This window comes from Abramis brama, assembly GCF_963993115.1.
Source record: "Abramis brama genome assembly, chromosome: 1".
NCBI classification, from domain to species: domain Eukaryota; kingdom Metazoa; phylum Chordata; class Actinopteri; order Cypriniformes; family Leuciscidae; genus Abramis; species Abramis brama.
The window spans coordinates 11,209,872-11,233,648 of NC_139963.1; the positions used below are offsets into that span (position 1 = coordinate 11,209,872).

The 23,777-nt window shown below is 39.2% G+C and overlaps 1 protein-coding gene across 4 annotated transcripts in view; it reads left to right on the forward strand.

Moving 5' to 3' along the window:
• The first annotated feature begins 12,125 nt into the window (after positions 1-12,125).
• Positions 12,126-23,777, forward strand: part of LOC311085971 (NACHT, LRR and PYD domains-containing protein 3-like) — a 77,392-nt gene continuing 65,740 nt past the window's right edge. For all 4 annotated transcript variants that reach the window (XM_084118590.1, XM_084118591.1, XM_084118593.1 and 1 more), the window contains exons 1-3: positions 12,126-12,234; positions 15,730-16,187; positions 21,713-21,835. In XM_084118590.1, the coding sequence (XP_083974716.1) occupies positions 15,766-16,187; positions 21,713-21,835 (545 nt within the window). In that variant the 5' untranslated portion in view covers positions 12,126-12,234; positions 15,730-15,765. The remainder of the gene's footprint in view (positions 12,235-15,729; positions 16,188-21,712; positions 21,836-23,777) is intronic.

The window sequence follows — 23,777 nt, forward strand, 5'->3', positions numbered from 1 at the left end:
TTGTAAACAAATGTTAATGGACTATTCCACCGAATAGGTGCCATTTATGTCCCCAGGACATTATGGCCCGGTTTCACAGACAGGGTTTAGCCTAAACCAGGATTAGTCCATAGTTCAATTAGGACATTTAAATAATTTTCATAAACATGCTTAGAAAAAAAAGAGACAAAACAAAGGCACTGATATATTTTAAGATCAGTCAGTGCAAGTTTATTTCAGTTGGAACAGCTCAGACTTACATTTTAGTCTAGGACTAGGCTTTAAAATTGTTTGTGAAACCGGGGGGTATATAGGTACTAATATGTACAAAAAATAACTATAAATACATTTTAAGGAAAGTGTTGTGCACATTAATCTAACTGGAAATTTTATCTAATTAAAAAATTATTAAAAACTATAATAATTTTGGATAAATAACGTTTTCATTAAGTCCAGAACACACTCCCTTTATATATGAAATGGTGTTTGAGTGTGAGGTGCGCTGTAAGAAAACAAGAAAAGCTCCACAGAAAAGCTGAAAAAGCATTGCTTGTTAAGTTTATTATTTTTAATATCAATTTTAATGTAATATTTATAATTTTTCTGTTATTTATATTATATCTCATAACCCATTATGTACCCCTAAACATAACCCTAACAAAAACCTCTGCAGACCACTAGATTTAAATAGAAACATGATTTGACCTTTTTTAGCAGTGAGTTCAGCTCACTAGTCAATGTTCAACACTCTTCATTATATCAGTGCAGGCATAAATACCTCACATGTGTAGTCAATCCTATAGACTAACATAATGGATGAATGTTAAAATGTAAAATGATTATGTACAGAGGAGGAAACTTTTTTTTAAATTAAAATGGATGAATTTGTTGTCTATTCAGCACATCACAATTCAGCGGAGAGGACAAGAGCCTCAACCACAAAGATAATCGATACAAAACATCAAATGCTCTGGAATAGAGATAAGATGCAAACCCAACATTTTAAGAAATGTTAAGAAATCTACAAAAGAAATCCGTAAGAAATCTACATCTCCCAGCCTAACGGACCCATCTGAAATACAGAAAAAGGCCCCGATCTCCCTGCTGCACTTCTTTAAATAGACAAGCCTTTTCACCTGGAACCATGTGCTAACAATAGAAATTTGCATTCAGAGGTACTCTGTAGCACCTCTTGGGGGTGCGTGACCATTTGCTTGAGAGACCAACCCCTCCTTGTATGCTAGTTATCCATAAACCTTCAAAAACCTTATTACCTTGTGTTTTACTTATTCTGGAAATAGGACATCTGTACCAGTCGCACTGTGACATTTTAAATGATACCAAACATGAAAATACTCTGTGATAATCATTTACATTAAACTATACATTTTCTTGGGAGAAATCAGGTGATCATTTGAGCATGAGAGAGATGGGGTGAGGGGATAGGGAAAGAGATGTAGATTAGATGACTCGGAGGTGAGACTTTCGTCTCGATGGTGCACGAGGGCCAGTTCAAATGCTAATCTCCAGAGAGGTCCTTTTGTCCTCTCAGGGCCTGGTCACCCCCAAAACAGACTGTTTGGAATTTCCTAATTTATCAATTCTTACAATACTAAAATTTTTAAGAATTAATTGTTAGCTTTATATCCATAACCACCACCCCCTGCTCTCCCTGGTGCTTGTTTAAAATGACCAGAAATTGCATCTTTTATTTCCCATTCAGTCGCTGAAGGAAAGTTGGTCATAACTGCGTCTGCCAAATGAGAAAAAGAAAAAAATTATTGCTCAAGAAAAGCATTGTTGACAATCATTTTTAACTAATTACAGTCATTCACTTTTGCTAGGATGCACACTAGAGCTGGCCAATATAGAGTTAACGGAATATAGATTGAGACTATATAATTTAGATCAATATAGACAATAATTTATATCAATATTATTAATAAATTAATATCAATAATTGAAAAATTTTTTGCCTGCATAATGGTGATGCACTAATTATATATATACACACACACACATATACACATATATATATATATATATATATATACATATATATATATATATACACATACATATATTTTCGGGGTGTAACAATACACGTATTGAACCATTCTGTACGAGGCTTTCGGTTCGATTTCAGTACGGATTTTTAAACAGAACTGTTCGTAAGATCATTTTTACTGCTGACCAAAATTTTTTAATTACAAATGTAGGCACGTCAAAAAGCACGCTCATAATGTAAGAGAAATCATAACAAATCGTGACAACAATCGTGCTCTTTCAGGTAGTGACTGACCATAGACCTGCATTATATGACTGACTGACAGACAAGAACAGTTTGACTTAAAAATATCAAAATTTAAACTACTTCAGAAACAAAGACACCTACATCTTAGATTCCCTTAAGGTAAGTTAAGTTAAGGTTAATTTCAAAGTGAACTATCCCTATAAATCATTCTTTATCACTTACTCATATAACTCTAATGAACATAAAAAGATACTTATAGGGGTAGTTCACTTTAAAAAAAAATCATGTAAGCATTTACTCACTTTCACTTGGTTCCAAACCTGTATGGCTTTCTTCTGTTGAACACACACAAAAAATATATATTTTGAAGAATGTTGGTAACAAGACATTTAATGGTAGTCAGTGACAAGTGTTCTGTATATTCAATTGCTGTACTTTGTTGACTGATTGCTGGATAATTTGCAATAAACAGTGTCTTTAAATCAAATTAACGAGTTTGTTTGCCCATAAAATCTTTAAGATATTAGGTTAAACTTATTTGGCTTGCTGTCCACTGAAGAGGGGCTCGATGAAGCAGCTTCAACTCGAGCTCTGATATACCCCCCCAGTGGCTAAATGTAGGATATAATAATTGAAGGGCAAGGAACCTGAGATGAAGGTGGAGTTTGGGGAGGTGGAGGGATACTGGAACAGCTGATCCTAGAGAGAGGTAAGCGGCTGCTTATATACTCAGGCTGTTGATTGAAAGATTAGATGGGCTCACTCCTCCCTAACTTACGTTTAGGAACTTCATTTAACGAGTTTGTTTGCCCATAAAATCTTTAAGATATTAGGTTAAACTTATTTGGCTTGCTGTCCACTGAAGAGGGGCTCGATGAAGCAGCTTCAACTCGAGCTCTGATATACCCCCCAAAAGTGTTGAATCAAATATTTGGGACAGCAAGTTAGAATAGCATGATCAAATAATTAAGAACTTAGAAAATACAATATGCCTAAGAGCTTTAAAACATTCTACCCCCCCCCCAAAAAAGTGGAAATTTAAAGCTGTATGGGGCATGGATAGACGCTGCTGCAGCAGGGATGTTTAACAGGGCTCCTGTGGTAACTCTGGCTGGACTGCGTCTCCCTACTATGCCCACCATGTGGGGCTATGAGTGGAGCTCCGGCGGGAGCTATGTTTGAAAGAGTGTGTTCATTGTGGAGTGGAACGACATCTCACCGCTGTACTGCTGCGGCAGTGACTTTCAGAAATTACTCCTGCGGGAGTATCTTGGGACTGGAGGTTTTGAGTACGAGGTTGGAGAACGCCCTGCCGCATCCATGACATGGAGCCCCATGGAGTTAAAGAACATAGGGCCTCCAGATGTCACGAACGGGGAAAGGGGTCCTCGTCCCTAAAGGCGAACGGGCCAATAATATCTGAAGCGAAACTCCCTACGCAGCAAGAGGGAGCCTACGGTATACAGAGGAAATGCAGAACTACCGTCCTTCTGACGCAGGGGGCTTAGATCACAGAAACATAAATGGCCCGCTGCGCTTGAGGGACGTGCTATCCTTGGTACCTCCAGTCCTCTTTTTTCGGATAGGAGGGCCCACACTGCAATCCGAACGGGAGAGCCTCCATGGTTAAAAAACATGAAGGGTCACACAGCGATTCGGAAAGGGAGAGCCCCCACGGCGCCCGAACGGAAGGCTCATACTGCGATTCGACCGGGAGAGCTCCCGCTGCATTTCGAAGGAGAGAGCCCTCCCCCATATTTAAATAGGGAGTTCAACTCTGTGATCAAAATGGGGGAGCCCACACGGCAAGTCGAACGGGAGAGCCTACGATGCATCTGGATGGGGGAGCCCACACGGCGATTCAGATGGGGACCCCACTCCAGGAGTGGTATGTCACACGCATCTGAAAAGGGAGAGCTCTCACTGCATCCAGATGAATGCACGCCCTGCGGGGCTAGGTAAGCGGGAAGATGCAAATAGTAGGGAGAAGCGGTCCGGACTCAGAAGGATGCTAGTGTTTGTTGTGCTTGTCTAATGCTGTGCAGATCTGAACGAACATATGTTTCAAAGGCGTGGGACGACCATCGACCTAGCATTTTGATTTGGTGATCGGAAAGGCCCCTTTGCGCTGCTGTAGTGGCTGCACCTATTCGGAAGGAATGTGAAGAGAAATGTTTGGTTGGGATGCCGGAACTGTTGAGTATGGATTTGAGGTTCTTTTGAAACCAATGTCTGGAGGCAGGGAGGCTTTTATCATCGATGAAAAGAGGGTCAAGAGAAGAGGTGATTTGGGATTTCCTCTGGTGCAGAAAAAGGCTTAAGGACTGGTATGGTTGGATGGGGGTTGGCAAATTGAAAATGAAAATTGAATGACCATGTTTCAATTGATCGGTTTTGCTTTGTTTGATGTTGAAACGTATGGTGTCATGGTTGATTATTTGAAGGTCGGAGAATGTAGGATGGATGGATGGGTTGAATTTTGAGTTGGTGGTGAATTCTGAGACTCGGAGGAAACCAAAGAAAGCCAAGTTGAACATAGCGTCTAGGGTTCTTGTTTTGGTGGGAGAAAAAAGACCGGAGCGGAGAGTGGTTAGGCAGGTGCTGAGAATGTCGATGGTTAAAGGTTGTCTAGAGTCTGGACGAGGGGGATTGTTTTTTTGTAAACCTTTGATGAGGAGGGATATCTGAGGATTCGAAATGTTGGGGCACTGTTGGCCGTGGAGGAGCTTAAAAAAGAAATGAATTCCGCTAAGGTAGACTTTGATTGATCCTGGTTGAATTAAACTGGTGTGATGGAGGTATGTGATGAAGGAGGATATTGAGAGGAGGGAAAACTCAGGAAAAACCATGTTGTGAGCACTGTGGAAGTTTTTGAAGGAACCCCAAGCTGTCCAGTAGGTTTGAAGTGTTCTGGGAGAAACGGCTTGTAAGATGGTATTCGTGGAAAGTGTATGGAGATATCTGAGGGGATGGTCTAGAGGAATATGAGTTCTGAATAAGGTGGAACTGGAGTTGGATCGGAGTCTGCTTCCGGAGCCAATGTTCTGAATTTCTGAAAAAGAAAACGGGATAAAGCATCAGCTATTTGATTTTGGTGACCTGGAATATGTTCAGCTTTGATGACAAACTGATGACAAGCAGAGATCCAAATGAGACGTCGTAGAAATGGCATGATTTTTGGAGCATTAGAACGGCTCTTGTTGATACAGTGAACTGTGGCAGAATTATCACAGTGGAACAGGATGTTTTTTGTTGACCATTCGGATCCCCACAGATAGGCTGCTACTACTATGGGATATAGCTCGAACAGGGCAGACGATTCGGCAGTTTGAGGTGTATGAGTGAGCTCAGGAGGCCAGGTTGATGCAAACCAACGTCCTCTGTAGAAACCTCCAAAACCTATGGAGGGGGCGGCGTCAGTGAACAAGGTGATGTCGCAAGGTCGGGACAAAAAGTCGTTGTAGAAAAAGGTAATCCCGTTCCATTGCTTGAGGAACGTGATCCATAATTTCAAGTCTGCCCGACATGGTTGGCTTAGTGAAATTATGTTTTCTAAACCTGATGCTGAGGTAGCGAGAGTTAGCAGGTGTGAAATGAAAGGCCGGCCTTGGGGAATTATGCGCATTGCATAATTTAGGTGGCCTAAGAGAGAGAGCAGATCACGCTTGCTGCAATGGTTAGCTTCCAACAAATTTGATGCGATTGTGATTATGCGATCTATTTTTTCTTTGGGGAGAGAAGCTTGGAATTTGACATAGTCTAGGAGGATTCCGAGAAATTCCAATGATGTAGATGGGCCTTCGGTTTTCTCAAGAGAGAGGGGAACTCCTAGTTTGGAAAACACTGTTTGGATGACGGTTAGGTGTTTTGCTGGGGGAAAATTACTTGGTGAGATGACGAGGAAGTCGTCGAGGAGATGGATGAGGTATGGGATTGCATAATTGTTTTGTAGGATCCAGCAGAGTGCTTCTGAAAGCATGTCAAAAATTTTGGGACTGCTTTTACAGCCGAAAGTTAGACGTACTGCGAAGTAGTATTTTTCGTTCCAACGAATGCCGAAAAGGTGCCAGAAATCTGGGTGAATTGGCATGACTTTAAAGGCAGACGTAATGTCAACCTTTGCTAGCCAGGCTCCGAAACCGGCGTTTTTAATGAGAGTGATTGCTTGGTCTATGTCGTGGTAGTGCAGTGAGAATTCATCTAGCGGAATTAGGCTATTGATACTGGGTTGGGAATTTCCATGAGGAGCAGAGAGATCGATGATCATTCGTTTTTTGCCGGAAAATTTTCTGGTGGCTACTCCGATAGGACTTATACGGAATAATTCGAAAGGTGGAAAATCAAAAGGACCAACCATGAATCCTGAATCTAGTTCTTTTTTAATGAGGGCTTCCACTATATCGGGTTCGGCTATTGCGGATTGCAGATTGTTGCAGATCAGGCTGGAATCAGGTATGCTTTCCAGGCCGGGGTCAAAACCTTCTTTCAGGCCTGAAAGAAGAAACTGGGTGAAGTTTTTGTCTGGATAGTTGTCCAGTTCTCTAGCTAATGAGGAAATAATGATTGGACTAGAGAGGTACTTTTGAAATTTTGTATTAAAGTTAGCTGAGGAGCGGCGCACAGGGCAAATGGAACGGGCGTGAGCACCGCCACAGAAATTACAGACATGGAGGAAGCGGCATCTTTGTCTGTTGCAGCCTGAGGAATTGAAGCTGTTGCACACTTGTCTGCCTGAGACTGAGGTAAAAATCTGGTTACGGTCATTCCTTGATTGAGGGACATGTGCAGTGGATTTTTCTTGGACTGGAGCTGAATGGGTTGGAAGATCTGGGCTGGTTTGAGGACAATCTGAAGTAGAATGAATGATAGACCTGCAGATGGCACAAGAAAGGCTTCGAACGCCTAAGAAGACTCTGTTATATAGTTCAAGGTCCAAGGCTCCCCAGTAAGGACACTGGTTCCAGTGGGTGACGCGGGCAGTGCATTTAGCTGAAAAAAGCTTATGATATGTATAAAAATGACTACCTCCGAAAGAGAGACTGAGCTCTGCTATGATAGAGAGGTAGTCGTTTAATTCCTTGCGTCTGGCTGGAAAGGAAGTGCAAATTACTTCTGTGTATCTAGCAAAAGCAATGCAGAATTCTGCGAGTGTGAGAACTCGTTTTGAAGGTTGGATGGAATTTTTTAGATTGATGGTTAATGGGCCGCAGTCAAAAGAGCGATGGGATTCATTGAGAGGGACAGAAGTCAGTAGAGAAGGAAGATCAATATCTGCACCTGATAGAATTAGGGAACGGAGATGGGCTGAGACTGGAGGTGGTTCCATGGCGACTGCGTTGGGAGGAGCTGGAAGATGGACTGCTGTGGAGAGTGAATGGGCTGGCAAGCGGATGGTATCTGAAGAGCAAGTATTAGTGTTAAGAAAAGTTGATGAATGTTGATCGGAGGGTCCCATTACTGACTGGTGTCCAAGATGGCTGGCATGGGCTGAAATGAGAGGAAGAGGAGGATTTGTGGGAAAAAAAGGTGTAGAAATCCTTTGCGGAGGCAACCTCACGCTCGGATGTGAACTGGGAAGGATATTGGGAGGCAGTTGGAGGATAGAAGGAGGAAGAAAGGAATGGGGTGAATTGGAATGGAAGGAAAGAGGAGGGGGGATGGCTAGCGAAGGCAACCTCGCGCTAGTATCTGCTCTCTGAGTAGGTTGGTTTGAGGGTGAGAGAAAAGTAACTGTCTGTGAGGGTGACCTGGCACATGGGTTATTATAATGAAGATTAGAGAGAACTGGAGAAGCAGAGGGAAGTGCGGTGGAATGTGTTTGTAAGTTTGGTTCTTGCCTGAGGAGTGGGGCTGACTGCATGAAGTTTGTGAAAACTGGAGAAGAAGCGGAACTGTTTTTTGCGGCCGTTGTTGTTGGCCGGGTGGAATTACCGGCGGACCAGGAAGTGCAAGCCCTAGCAGCGCCGGCGGCTACTGAATCGGCGCGTTGGGATTGAGTGGGTTCAGAACGCCGGACCGGGAGAGAAACGGAGGTAGAAGAGGGGCGAGTCTTGCTTGTAGGAGCTGTTGGAATGATTGTAGGAATGCTGGAACTGATGAAAAGATCGTAGAGTTGAGCTTTTGATGATCTGCGGGAGAAATGGATTCCGGAGCTGGAGAGGACTTGACGTAGGCTGTTTACTGAACATTTTGAAATGGGTGGAATCGATGTAATAGCAGCGGTAGAATGGAGAGATGAAGTCTGAGAAGATGGACGAGGCTCAGTTAAAACTGGCGATCTTGAAGGTGGAGGAGAGCGTTGCCTTTTGGAACGTGGTTTGTATGAGCGCTGGATTTCCCGGCCAGAACGCTCATGAAGATGATCCGTATTTGGATCCGTAAGATCCAATCTTACTTGAGGAGTGACAGTCGGTGTCTCAGGAAGACTAGTCAGTTCGTCGTCTGAGGGAAAGAGCTGGATTTCCGGGATGTCGGACATTATTCCATGCGGCAATACCGGATACTGGAACAGCTGATACTAGAGAGAGGTAAGCGGCTGCTTATATACTCAGGCTGTTGATTGAAAGATTAGATGGGCTCACTCCTCCCTAACTTACGTTTAGGAACTTCATTAAAGTGGATTACATCACTCCAGTTCTGAGGTTTTTACACTGGCTAACTGTCTGTCAAAGAATTCATATCAAAATACTACAGCTGGTTATTAAATTAATTAACATTTTAAGGCCAAAGTACATTTCTAATCTTCTGATGCATTATGAACCATCCAGAGCAGACCTCTCAGGTCATCTGGGACAGTAGCCAGCTACTTTTATATCAAATTTATAAGTCAAAGTTATAAGTCAAAACAAAACACGGAGAAGCAGCATTCAGTTTTTATGCACCATATCTGAAACAAATTCACTGAAAACTGAATGTATGCTGCATATTTTAATTCTTTTAAATCAAGTTTAAAGACTTTACTGTTTGCCACTACCTTTTATTAATTGGAAAGGAAAAAAATATTCTTTTATAATTTCTTTTCATGTTGCACTATGTTGCTGTTAAGTTTTATGTAAAGTACTTTGAAAATTTGCATTAAATCAAAAACTATTATTTCTTACTCTAATCTAAAAACAAAAATATATTGGTATCTTTAATAATAATAAAAATTAGTAATGATAATATTCATAGTTTCATGCTTACCACCTTGAATTTAGATACATTTTAGATTAAGGGCACACAGTTGCAATAACACGTGCAGGTAACGTTAACTTGTTGGAGAAAAATAGTACTCTGCAATGGTAATGTTAAAATGTCACGGTTTCTACACATTATAAAAACTAACTAATTTAAACAATGAACAAAATCAAAATAACACGCATACTTACAAGATCGAAGTAGAAATTTGAAGGTTTTCAGAGTGTTGCTCACCCGTTGCTCTCCAACAGCTGCCTCGTGTAAAATAAAATTGAAAATAGCGGAAATGTTTATCGCGAGATCTGGCTAAAGTGATCTAGTCGCATGCCAGTAGTCCCAGTAGTCATGTCTCAGTGGTGTTTCGATTGTGCCATCTAGCGGTTGAGAAATGCCATTGCATTTGATTTAATTTGAAATGATAGACAGTCATATCGTAGATTGTTTATGTGTGACAGCAAACATTAAGCTGTGTGAGCGAAAACATTTTTAAGACTAATATTCTTATACTAGCTCGCTGGTCTGAATCAGGGCTATAGCCAAGCCGTACGTAGACCAGATTGCTTTGATTTCGTCAGGTGGGCTAAAGCAGACCGCATATAGCCCGTCCAATTCGGAGCTAAATAGTGACTACAGATAGACCATGTCGTGAAATGACACATTGAACCTTGTAGATATCATTACCAATGCGAACGTGATGAAATATCAACCATTTCATGCACTGCCTGGCAAAAAAAATACAATTAATCAGTTTTGACTAAAAGTGGGCTACAATAGCCGAGTCTGAATACGAGCTAAATCGTGGCTACGCACAGCCTACACATATAACATGTAAAATAAAGCAAACCAAACAACTTGTAATCACAGTTGACTTTGCTTACATGATGGAATATCATACATCTCACAAGTTATTTTGGAAAAAAATACATTTATCCAGATTAAATGTTATTTGGGCTAAAAGTGGGTTACACATAGCCGGACTATATCGGGTCTATATTTAACCGAGACGTTGAAATGACATAGACATAGCATAGATATACAGACATGGACATAAACAGTGAACAGACACATAGACATGGTGGAAGACGACACATAGCATAGACAGACCGACATGGACATAAACAGTGAACAGACACATAGACATGGTGGAAGACGACACATAGCATAGACAGACAGACATGGACATAAACAGTGAACAGACACATAGACATGGTGGAAGACGACACATAGCATAGACAGACAGACATGGACATAAACAGTGAACAGACACATAGACATGGAAGACGACACATAGCATAGACATAGACAGACAGACATGGACATAGACAGTGAACAGACACATAGACATGGAAGACGACACATAGCATAGACAGACAGACATGGACATAGACAGTGAACAGACACATAGACATGGAAGACGACACATAGCATAGACAGACAGCATGTCGACATAATTTCGGCACAAATGGAACCCCATAGACAATTATTGAGTTATTGAGTTTGATAGTATAGGTTAACTTGTGTTTCTATATTGAGAGATGACATATTCAGAATCCACTAATTCCTGCCATTTTACATTCAAACATTAAGGTACAAATATGTAAGGGACAAATATGTACCTTACACCTCGAAAAGCCCACAATGTACAATGGAAGGTGCATAATTGTACCTTAAAGATAAATTTTTGTACTTTCAAGGGTACATATGCAAAGTTTGTACCTTAGGGAACAAAAATGGACCTGTATTGTACCTCTTTTTCTAACAGTGAGACTGAGCTGTTTGAGAAAATACTGTACAAGCACTGCACACAATGCACATTGGTGGTGAGTGTCTGCTCGCTCTTATAAAAAACTCAACCTGTAAAAAAAGATGTAAAGTTGTAGAATTTAACAAACAACCTGTGTAATTTCTTAACACATATCTGTGTTTATATAAGGACTACACATTTTGTGTTACCTGTAACTCAACTAATGTGTTATTCCTCTTTACACAGATGTGTGTTGAAACCTTTTACAATACACACTAATGTGTTATAGTTACACAACTTGTGTCAGATATGTGTTAGATGTTATTTTTGATCAATCTGAACCGAACGGTCAACAGAGGTTTAGATGTTGAAGTTTCATTGAATGTTTCTTTGAAGTCACCAGAATCACTCTTTACTTTAAATGTTTCTCTTGCTGCTGTAACTGTATTTTTATAAAGTATATTTGTTATGGCAAGATAAAATATGATCAGATGTTTATTGATGACATAATCATCAAGTACTGATCTGATCAAGTTTTTGAGTATATGGATAATTTATTGCTGTTATAACAGTCTTTTGAAACTACATCATGTTATCCAGCAGAGCAGAACGATTTCTTAAAAAAATAAAAAGTTTTCAGAAAGTTTTGAGCTGCAGCAGAAACTAGTTAAACACAGACATCAAGAATCAGCGTGTGAATCTCAACAACGGTGACAATCGACAAAATATTAATTTAAACAGAAACTCTGAGCATCACAAAAACCTCGGGACCTCAATGGTACGGCCCATAGCTACATATGAAAGCTTAGGTGCCCCACAGTGCCCTAATTAACCCAGTTCATCTGTCAGGAAAAAAGTGATTTATTCATTTATATTTTTACTTCTGAAATGAATAAATATTTTTTTTCTTTATTTATTTTTTAAGTGGACACATCTAGAGAGCACGTAGCCCTACGTCATCACGTTCAGTCCAGTTTGGGGCGGGGCTAGTCTGTCTCAGAGTGAAACCGAAACCGGTCGAATCAGTAAAATAGACGCTATTTCAGAGAATTCAAGATCAGAAATGGCTTCACTTGTCACGGTAAGTTTGTTAAAACGTTTAATAGCTATAATATCAATATTATTATCAGTAAAATCAATGTAATAGGCCCATCAAGAGCATCTATATATAGGTCGAGCATTTGCGTTATAACATGTCGAACTCAAACACGCTAAAGGTGATCGCTACTTCACGGTGGAAACTAACACTCCTGTGAATGGATAAACTTGGTATTTTATTTGAAATCCTGGTCTAAATAGAATCGGTCGTGGTTTGGTTTGACTTTAAATAAACCATATGTGCATATATTTTTATAGTAAATAGTAATAGTAACCAATAGTAATTAAGTTTGGAGCAACTACCCAGTGTCAGAGGGGTATGCAGCAACAATTTTGGCGCCAAAAAAAAAAAAAAAAAAACTGGGGAACGAGTGATAGCTAACAGATGAAATAAGTATAAAATGGTCATTTATTAATAAAATTGAACTATACTTCACAGTGATAAATCTACTGTTGGGTGAACCTCTGTCCCTCTAGGGGGGTTCGGGGGCATGCTCCCCCGTAAGAAAATGTTGTGCTTCTTAATGTTGAATTCATTAATCTGGTGCACTTTGAGAGTTCAAAATTAAAAGCTCCAACCCATATTCAGTGTGCAAATTAAACAAAGAAAAATTCAAACCTTTTTTAGTAACAGTGTCTGTCTACATTACACTACTACACTGTTAGACCTTACCGGGTTTTTTTACAGTAAAATACTGGCAACACTGTTGCCAGTAAAATACTGTTAATTGTACAGTTCTTTACTGTAATCTAGTTTGTTTCTGTAAAAATGCACTAAATTTATAGTTAACTAATTACACTTGCAGAAACCGACTGCCTTAAATTGACCAACTGTCATTTAAATGTATTAACTTAAATTTATAATGCATTAATAATGTGAGCAAAGTATTACTGTGAACTTCTTTCATTTGAGACCACTAAAAAACTATTGCACATAAAGAGATTTCCACTGGATCAGCAACTACACAGTCACCGCCTGTTAAATAAAGCAACATGCAGCAAATCATCAATGTTTGTAGATCTTCTCCTGGACTGAAGCACAGGCTCTACTCTTCTGCACAACGGTGACCCAAAAAATTAATTTTACAGTAAACTACTGGCAACAGTGTTGCCAGTATAAACCTGTTTTATAACTTACAGTTTATTACTGTTAAAATACATTTTGTGGGTGTGTCTTTTTATCTTACAATGTTAACCCTTTCAACGCCACAGGGAAATCCACACTATAAAGATTAAAAAGTAGCATTGACACAGTATTGCAGTGAGATAATTAAGTGAATATGTTGAATAATAAGTAAATTAGTGAAATAAGCGAATGAGAAATAAGCGAATGAGAAGAACTACAACTGACTTCCAGCCATTACAAATCATACACTTATTATTACCCAGTTTGACTCTGTCGTACATCTACAGAAGTTGTTATTGAGATGTTTAATTGAAAATGTTTGGTTTGAAGTTACCATTATAGAGATCAGTGCTTGCTTTAGTTGGGATGCTAACACTTTTAATTAGTAGATTTTTCTCTGACTGCTTGAACTGTGATTTTGCAGGTCACTGTTGTGTAAACTCACGGTTTGTAAAAGATTGTGGTTATATTGATTATGATGACAAAATCATAATATAGCCTGTTCATTCACAAAATTGCGTTCAATGTTTAGGTCTGTATCAAAAGTGTTTCATTACCACCACTGTGAAACTACAGTAATAAATTACGATGATTTTTTTTAACACATGCAGAATCTAAAAAAGAAACAGAGCTACACTGTCTTGTAGAAACACAGAGATATCAAAAATCTGCACGTCTCTCATCAATGGTGGCAATAATTTATTTGTATTTATTTATTCATGCAGCAGTGCATGCTGGGAGTTTTATGCTCTCCTGGAACCCAGCATGCATTGCGACATGAGACTTTTGATTGTCACCATTGTTGAGATTCATATGCTGATTGTTGATGTCTGTGTGTGTCTGAGTTAAGCAAGAGTTCAAAATGTTATAAAGCACTATATGATTTCAATATTCTTCAGAATAATTGATTACAGAAACATTTTTCTATTTCATGTTGTAGATATACAGATATGATAAATATGAAATACCCACAAATTCAATGCTTATTCACTAGTTAAGATCAGATAATCAGACATGTTCAGGATGATTATGTAATCATCACAACAGTCATAAACACCTTATTATCTTCCTCTTGCCATAACAAATGTGTTTTATAAACTCATAGTTAAAGCAGCCAGAGAAAAACTGATACAATAAAGTCAATGGTTTTAGAGCCCAACTAAAGCAAATACTGATCTCCATCATGGTGATAATAACTTTATTATTTTCAATAAAACATCAACAACTAAATATCTGTTAATTCTCAACAATAACTTTTGTACGAAAGAAATAATGGTACACTGGTTTGTAAACTGGTTTCACACTCAGTGTTGCTGGAAGTCAGTTGTAGTTTTTGTATTTCTCATTTTTCTGTTCTTGTTTCTCTGTCCTTCAGTGATTCTGCTTATCAGGTGTTCATCAGTGTCTCAGTTCACTCACTTCTTTTCATTCTCTCTGTCAAGGGGACTATATTAGTGAACTAATGTAGGGAACAGTGAATGAGGGTCAAGGGTGTGATTGGGAAAACAGCCTCTGAGTGTCGATTTTGAGCACTGTTAATTCACAGTATATTCCTGTAGGCTATTTTTGTTTTCTACGTTATATTACTGTTTTAATGGAAAATGGTATGATATTGTCAGAATTTGGCCTTTTTTTACAGCAAGGGTTAACAGTGTAACATGTGAACTTTCAAAACCAAATCACCTCCATGTAGACCCACGTCTAGGAGTTAAATCTAGTGTGGATTGAGCGGTTGCTTGCATTTGAATATCTTCTCCTCTCACAGGTTCTTCACTCATTTTAACTACTCTCAAACATGGCAATCTGTCGGACTGCACCATCCTCAGAATGTGCGCGTGCAGGAGTATACTTGTCTACACGCAGTGAATTCGTGAACACTTCATGCAGTGTTTTGATTGGTTTTCTGAAAATAGTGACACACTCGATAATTTGATTTTGCATATCGTTAAAACAACAATTACGATACATTCACAAATGATACATATCACACACCCCTACATACGTCATTACACCATCTTTACGTCATTGCACATGCTCAGAACTTTTCCTTTTCGGTTTTCAATCTGAACAAGTGTTTACATGTTCTTTCAATTAGATTAGAAGAGATTTAAACCACCCCTTACAATCCGAATGGAATTTTAATTGGATTTGGCCAATCCGTTCCAATTTACATGGTTACATGTAACTTTTTTTATTTCAACTGTGCTACTAGTCTGTTTAGGGTCCATGTAGGGTCCATGTCAGAAAGTTTATGAAATTATAATAATCTAAAACTAAAGAGTTTCTTTTTAATTTAATTTTCAAAATTAAGTGTATTATTCTTGTTTGTTTTGTTTTTTTTGCCACATACAGGCTTGAAATCAAATCTCTCATCCACGTACCTGTAAAATGAGTGTCTATGAGGAGAGAAATGAGGACAACCGGACCTGTAAAATTAGTGTGTCTGAGGAGAGAAAGGAGGAGGCATTTGTTTACACTCAGAGAGCAGCATCTACAGTATCCAGCTGTGTGTCTATGAGGAGTAACAACTCCATGGTTCTGCCCCCTAATCTCAGTAATGGACCATCTTCAGGATTCAGCTGTGTGTCCATTAAGAGTAACAACTCCATGTTTGAGCCCCTTAATCTCAGTAATGAACCATCTTCAGGATTCAGCTGTGTGTCTATGAAGAGTAAAAACTCCATGCCTCTGCCCCCTAATCTCAGTAATGGATCATCTTCAGGATTCAGCTGTGTGTCTATGAAGAGTAACAACTCCATGCCTCTGCCTCCTAATCTCAGTGATGGACCTGCTGTGACCTTTGACCCTGCGTGAGTATCATTCACTGGAGGACCCCCAACACTGCACTTTTTCTTTGTCTCCCTAATCAAACACACCTGATTCAACTCATCAGCTCATTATCACATGGGTTAATGAGCTGATGAGTTGAATCAGGTGTGTTTTATTAGGGAGACAAAGAAAACGTGCAGTGTTGGGGGTCCTCCAGGACAGGTTTGAGAACCACTGTGCTAGAGTTTGAATTGATTCTTCAATTCGATGAATTAAGATTCAAGATTTTTTTTTTTTTTTTAAATAGAGATCACGATTCTGAATAGACAATTAAACAAAATGTGTAATTTACCAGAGGTTCTGAATTTTTTTTTAAAATATCTAATTAATTAAATTAAATTATTATTATTATTACTTTAATTTTTACATTTGAACGAATGATTTACTTGTTTCATTACTGGAGGAGTCAGTGTTTTTGAACAATTCTCTTGAATTAATGATTCAGTGACAAATACATTTTATTAACAGACAATTCTCGCCACCTACTGGTGTAATGATGTAATTCATTTATCTTTCTATAAGTGTCAAGTTCCTTATCTGTCAGGCATTTTCAACATGATGTCGATACTGACAAATGTGGTCTTAAATGGGAGCCCCAGTCACCTCTGAGTAGTAGAAAAATGGCCAATGAATTTGGTGATTGAGATTTGCGTGCCGGTCCACTCCCCCAGACATACGGTTATATGAGCTGGCCGGCAGCTCACTCATTCAGATTTCTGCTGCTACCCAGACCGGTTCCTCTGGACAGCACAGGCTGAGGTGGTTAACACCCAACTCGGTTCTTCTGAGTGAGGAAGCTATTTGGAATTACCCCGGGTATGTGGGCTGTCCCTCAGGTGCCGCTCATATGGAGTCTGGGATCCTGGCTAGCGCTTCCCAGTCCTTCCCCACTGGCTCATGTAAACAATCAGACTCGGCTACATGATTCAGTTTGCCAGGCATCCCCCCAAGGTTCAGCTGCGTCCTTTTCACCTCAGTCGCAGGCAAAGACGCCCCTGTGCTGGAAGCGGAGATTGTGGTCCTCTTGGTGAAGGACACAATAGAGCCTGTCCCTCCAGCCGAGAAGAAGTCAGGGTTTTACAAGATTGGTTACGACCGGTCTTGGATTAGCAAGTCTTGAACTGGTGCCCTTTCACAAGCTCCCCTTCAAGATACTTGTGCAGAAACACATTACACGTGCGTTTGACCCCAAGATTGGTTCGCAGCAATTGATCTGATGAATGCATATTTCCACATCTCCATTCTGCCTGGACACAGATCGTTATTTCGGTTTGCTTTCGAGAGTTGGGCGTACAAGTACATTGCCCTCCCCTTTGGGCTGTCCCTGTCTCCCTCAGGGGTGTGATTCTTCTGAATAAATCCGGATATCTGGCTTTTCTGACCTGAAAATGATGCTCTCGTAAATCATGCAAATTCTTTTTTTTTTTTTTTGCGGGTCGCGCTCAAAGCACGGTTCGGGTATTGGTAAACATAATGACCCCTCACCGCTGTCAACGTTTTTTGTGCCTCTGATTCATGTCTTCATGTCACTCCGCAAGTAGTCCATTCATTTGTCACGATGGAACTTCATTCAAAGCAGAGCTCCACCAAAGAGCCTGCACTCGTTGTGGAAGGCTATCTAAAGTGTGCTAAGAATTTTGGACTTGTGGGGCGAACTATTTCTTTTCTTAGCTGAAGCCGACAACGGGACAAAATAAATGTAAAGAGAGACATTTTGGAGTTTCTATTTTCGTTTTGACAAGTATAATAAATTCTGTAGTCTACCCCTTACATGACCTGGCAAGTGACATTATTTTAAAACGCATACACATAAAACTCCCCCGACATGGTTAGAAAACACTGCCTCTAGAGCCAGCTGCACAACGAGAAAAATCATGGTTGGTGCGCCATATATTTTCCTGCTTTTTTGTCCTTTGCCAATCACACATATGCACTCTGCATCTTTACCAAAGTTGCGGAGGCTGCCCTTTGTAAGAAGTGATTTTCCTGCTAAAACAAAACGCACCCTGCAATAAAGCCATAAAATGCACCCTGGACAGCAGATAGCAAAGACAGAGGACATCGCCTGTCCAAACTGTCCTTCTTCCTTATCTCTGCATCCCCCTCTCTCTCCCCCTCTCCCTCCTCAAGTCACTGAAAGTTCATTAAGAATGTCTATATATCACATATTGTGTATCTTGTGAATATGTTGTTTTTTCCTTTTCATGTTTGGTATCATTTTAAGTGTCTCAGTGTGATTGGTAAAATGGTCTTAATTTCATTGCAGTCATTGGTTTAATGAAAAAGGTTGAGAACTTAGGAGAATCCGGTTCCCCTCTCTTTACGATATCTCAAGAAACCAGGTGCTACCCCCCTGGGGTAAATGGATTGGCCCAAACAACTCTAAACAATATTTGCATAACCCTTTTTGTTCTGGTATTTAAGGCTGGGTGTCAGAGCACTCTTTGGGACCCTTTACCAGGATCATCCCCCATACAGTGATGTTTCAGTGTTTTCCTGTTGGAGAGCCCTGACACACCACTGTGTGTCTCTGTCAGGAAAACATTACTTACTTTTAGAGTCATCTTTGAGTAAATTATGTCATGTATTTGTCTGAATTGGCTTTTAATCGTTTACTTCTGTAATTAGCATGATACATTTGTACCTGACAATTTCAGAAATCATTCATTTTAGTAGATTAAAAGTGTAGTCTGGTGTTTCTGCAAATCTTTGTCCAGGATAGATCATACTGAAGGCACTTTGAATGGAGCATGGGGCACATCTTAGGAAGACCTTCTGATTTCTGACTATTCCCTGACTTAGCATGTTGTACGCTGCAAATATTATAAAAAAATTACACCTATGGGTCTGCAGTGAGCGGCTGCATAGGGTAATATACTTGCACTGCACCCTCTAACTATTTCAGAACTGGCTAGTTTGTGATCGTGAGCGCACATTCGCGACGTGAATATTTATGATTATTTTCTAATCAGAAACACGATCTAAATTTGATTATAATTTGAAATTGGAGTCAGATTACGCATAGAGCTAAAGTAATACTAAAACTAAATTCCAATAAATTAAGTGAACTTTACTGGAGCGCTGAAAAGACATACACTAGGGCTGCACGATTTGGGGAAAATGTCATATTGCGATAATTGAGGTCAATATTGCGATATGCGATATAATAAACGGTTTCATGAGTCAACTTGCTTGGTTCTCAAGGAAAATAAATGCACACACAGATTAGTGATAATCTGCCTAAAGAAAAAAAGTTCTTTAGTCAGTGAGTGTTTTTCTCTGTTCCCTTTGTTCTTTGATTAACTTTAGTGACAGATATAATTAGTGGCTACTGTGTACTGTCCCTTTAAGACCAGCCGCTGCTGTCAGAGCGGAATGCGGATCTCACACGCGCCTCATTCTCTCACGAGTCATCACAACTCTTCACATTCATCATAAGACTACTCTTATGTTATAAAGATCCTCGACAAAAACACATTTTGGCAAAATTGTGTATTGTTCGTTCAAGCTCGAAAGAGAACTGTGTTCTGGCATGCTGTTTTGTGCGCACGCACGATATTAGCGCGAGTCTTTCTGTGTGTCACAGTCCGGACATTCACAGGCAGCGCGTTCGTTTTGGCATACATGTGTGTTGTTTGTTCTACCGCGAAAGAGAACTTTATACTGGCTGTGCGATACTGGCGCGCGTCTGTCTGTGGGTCGTGTGTATGTGTGTGTGTGTGTGTGTCATGAGGACATTCACAGGCAGCGAGTTCTTTTTTGTCTTATGAACATGAATGGTTTAAAAGCATTTGCATGAATAAGAGCGGGATCATGTAACACTAGCCAAAGGATGCCAAAAATGAACAGATGCTGCGTTAATTGTGTTAACAGCGCTGATTTGTTTATTTAATATAAAATCGCAGCATTTTGCGTCATATAATCGCGTAGGCTTGACATCGCGATTGCGATATGATTAATCGTGCAGCACTAACATACACACATTAAACCTTCGCCAGGCCGTTGGATTCCGTCGTTGGGCCAACGGATGTTCCTTGCACCTTGCTCCGCTAAATGAGACCTATTATGCAAAATTCACTTTAACATGGTGTTTGGACATAAATCTATGTCAGCAGTGTGTGTACACAACCACCCTATAATGGTAAAAATCCACCTACTGCTCTTCTTTTAATCCCCATAAATCATAAGCAGTGCCTCGGAGCAAGCCGTTTGCAGAATGTATATTTTATGACAATATATTTAATCAAGAGCAGTGAGTGACTTTCTTTTTTTCTGTGGCAGTGGCAATGACAGGATTTCGCAAGAATCATGTAAACAACAGTATTCAGTCAGTGTGCTGCTGTAACTCTGACAGAAAAGACTGCGTGGCAGTCACTTGTATCACAGCTCCCCCTAGTGTGTGGATCAGTTTCTTCATTGTTCACATTTACATTAAAGGGCCTATATGCAACTTTTTCCCCAAAATAAACGTAACAATAGCCTTTTTATTTGACCATTTATGACTCAAACATCTCCTGATGAGCATACTGACACCTTGTCCGCTCACAGTGGGTGCACCTATAAGCCTGTATTCTATTTTTCCTATTTTCTGTCGGGTCGGATTTTTCGCGCGCTGTCTGCGGATGTGACGTCAAGCGCGTTCATGTTAAACGTTTCAGATCACTCTGCCACCACCGCTAGTCAGCAATTAGCCTTAGTTTCTCAAACAATATATGTATTTGACTGTTCTTACCTCTGTAAACATAATGTTGACTTCTTTGCAGCGGATGACTTGTGAAGTGTGCACGTACGAGAGCGAGCAGAAAGGAAGAGCAGTTCCATTTTTTGACCACAGGTGTCAGTCGCGAGTTTAAATTTCAGAAAAACGCATATAGGCCCTTTAACATGTAATATTTTAGCAGATGCTTTTATCCAAAGCGACTTACAAATGAGAGCAATATAAGCAAACACTATATGACTAATAAATACTACAGATATTTAATAAAGTAATCACTGAATAAAAAAAATAAAACACTGCATATTCTACACTGTAAATGAAATATGCAATGATTCTTATTAAAGCTATGAAGTTTTTCACTCAAGAGCAGTAAGTGATTTTCTCTTAAATTTTTGTTGTGTGTTTTAAAGGGATAGTTCGCATTGAACAATTTAACATTGCCTGTTATTTAAACTGGCAAAACACATGCAAAAGATATATTTTCATAACGATGCATTACTGACACAATCAGGCCAGTGAGATTTCTGTCTATTTCCCCAAGCGAATTTCACCGACAGTGAAACGTGCAAATGATAAACTTTTACCCTATGATGGGTAAACCGTGGCCGAACCGTGGGGCCTGGTCTGTACGGATCACGGATCAACTATGATCTTTTGAACTCCTATCCATGACGTAGCTACATCACCATGAAACATATTTGCTAGGGATGAAAATACAAATGTGCCTAAGACTTTTGCACAGTAGTGTATATCTCATTATGATCTGAAATATATCTCTGTTTTTCTCAGTATAATCAGCAGGAAGAGAAAGAAAGCAGCATCTCCAGTATCCAGATGTGTGTCTATGAAGAGGAACAGATCCATGATTCACCCCACTGATCTCTGTAATGAAGCCGTGCCCTTTGACCCTGTGTGAGTATATTCATGTACACTTAAAAAATAATTTGTTACTTCATTTAATTTAGGAACATTTTTAAACTCTATTCAATTTACTTCATTCAAATTCTTTTTCATTGGGTCAAAATATTTAGTTGGATTACATTGACTGTTTTATTTTTAGATATAAACATGTAAACTTCTTACATCATTTAATGTAATTTAATTAATGTGCTAAGGTATATTTAATTCATTATTATTATTTTGTTGATACTATTTAATTTAATCAATTTACTATTATTTAATCGTCTTAGTTTGGTCCAACTTATATTGTTTCATTAATTTACAAATGTTTAATTAATTGACTTATATTGGTCTAATTCAAAAATCTAGTATAACTGTAATGAAATTATGACATTTTTAGGAATTGTGTAATGGTTATTACTTTAGGATCAAAAATAAAGAACAAAAACAGAAAGAGCGAACTATGGTAAAAAAGAAAAAAAAGTGTCCTGTTGCATGAAGCTAGCTGAACAAACTCTTGAGTTTCAGAGCAGGTTTAGAGTTGACAAATCCAGATAAATCCAGCCTAATGTAGATCAGGTTCAGCGGTTTCACAAAGCTCAGTATAAACGTTCTCTGTCAACTCAGGTTTGCTCCAGAGTTTGTGATTAACTCTGAAGTGCGTGCACCTGAAAGTGTGACGTCAATCACACTGAACATGTTTCACACATATGCACCTGTTTGATTCACTTCTCGAAAGAGAAACGGCGCAATTCCCTTCCCTTCCGAAGGTTAAGAGATCATTTTTAACATTATCATGAAATTAAAAGCGTTTACAAGACAGGAATAAACACTTCTGCTGCAGCGACAGTTTGAGAAGCAGCTGAAAGAAAATATCTGACTATATCAATACATGATCAGCCTATAGGTTCACAAAGAGCTCAAATAAATACACATAAGCATTATATATGAATACATGTATTATATTAATTTAAAAGGAAAGTTTAATATTACTTGTCAATTAATATAATAATTATACGAATATATTATATTAATTAAAAGTAATTATGTTTCATATAATATCAAAATAGTCTAAGAAATAATTAGCAAAAGATTATCAATTTTGTCTATAAAGTTTTTCACTATAAACTGCTTTAATTTGGAGGGAGAGATACAGGGGAAGTGGCTTTATCGCATCAGATACATGTCTCTTTACTCACAGCTGATTGGTCCAGTTTGGGTTTGCGATCTCTAACCCAGAATAAAACCTATTTCAGAGCAGGTTAGCCATGTAGCGTAACGCCCGTTTCACACATACTCCGTTTGCAGTGTATATTTTTTTCCCGTACCCTTGCTAACAGGTTATAGCATTCACACTGCACGCGGATGCGGTCCAGTAATGCGTTCCAGGAGAGTTTCGTATACAGCAATCATTTCCGCACATAGTCTATTTTTACTGTCCTGCACATGCTAAATTTAAGAGGCAGCGCATGGCTCGTGGTCAAAATTAACACAGATTGACATGAAAATGTAGTAATCTCACCATAAATGCATCTAATTAAATTATACTATTTTTCAGAGTCATATTTTTACTTTAAGCCTGGGGTAAAGCAAAGAAAAGCAAAACACTTACCATGAGTAGCAAAAAAATAAAAAATTTGGTAAAAAAAAAGAAGTGAAATATACTGCACAGTTTGTAAAATTATGTGTGGACAAGGGCTTTGTATCTCCTCTGAAAGTGATAATCATGTGACAGGCTGGTGGTCCGAGAACTACACTGAACAAGAAAGCTGCACAATGGATGACACTCGTTGTTGAAGTGGAGAAACAAAGTTCTGTACGACCTGTGGGACTTTATATATAAAGATTTAAATGCTAAAGTAAAGAGCATGAGTGTTACGATCTGCTCCGAGACTCGAAGGTAAAGATCCAAACGCAGCTTTATTTAGGGGTAATCCAAAGAACAAGCAATAGG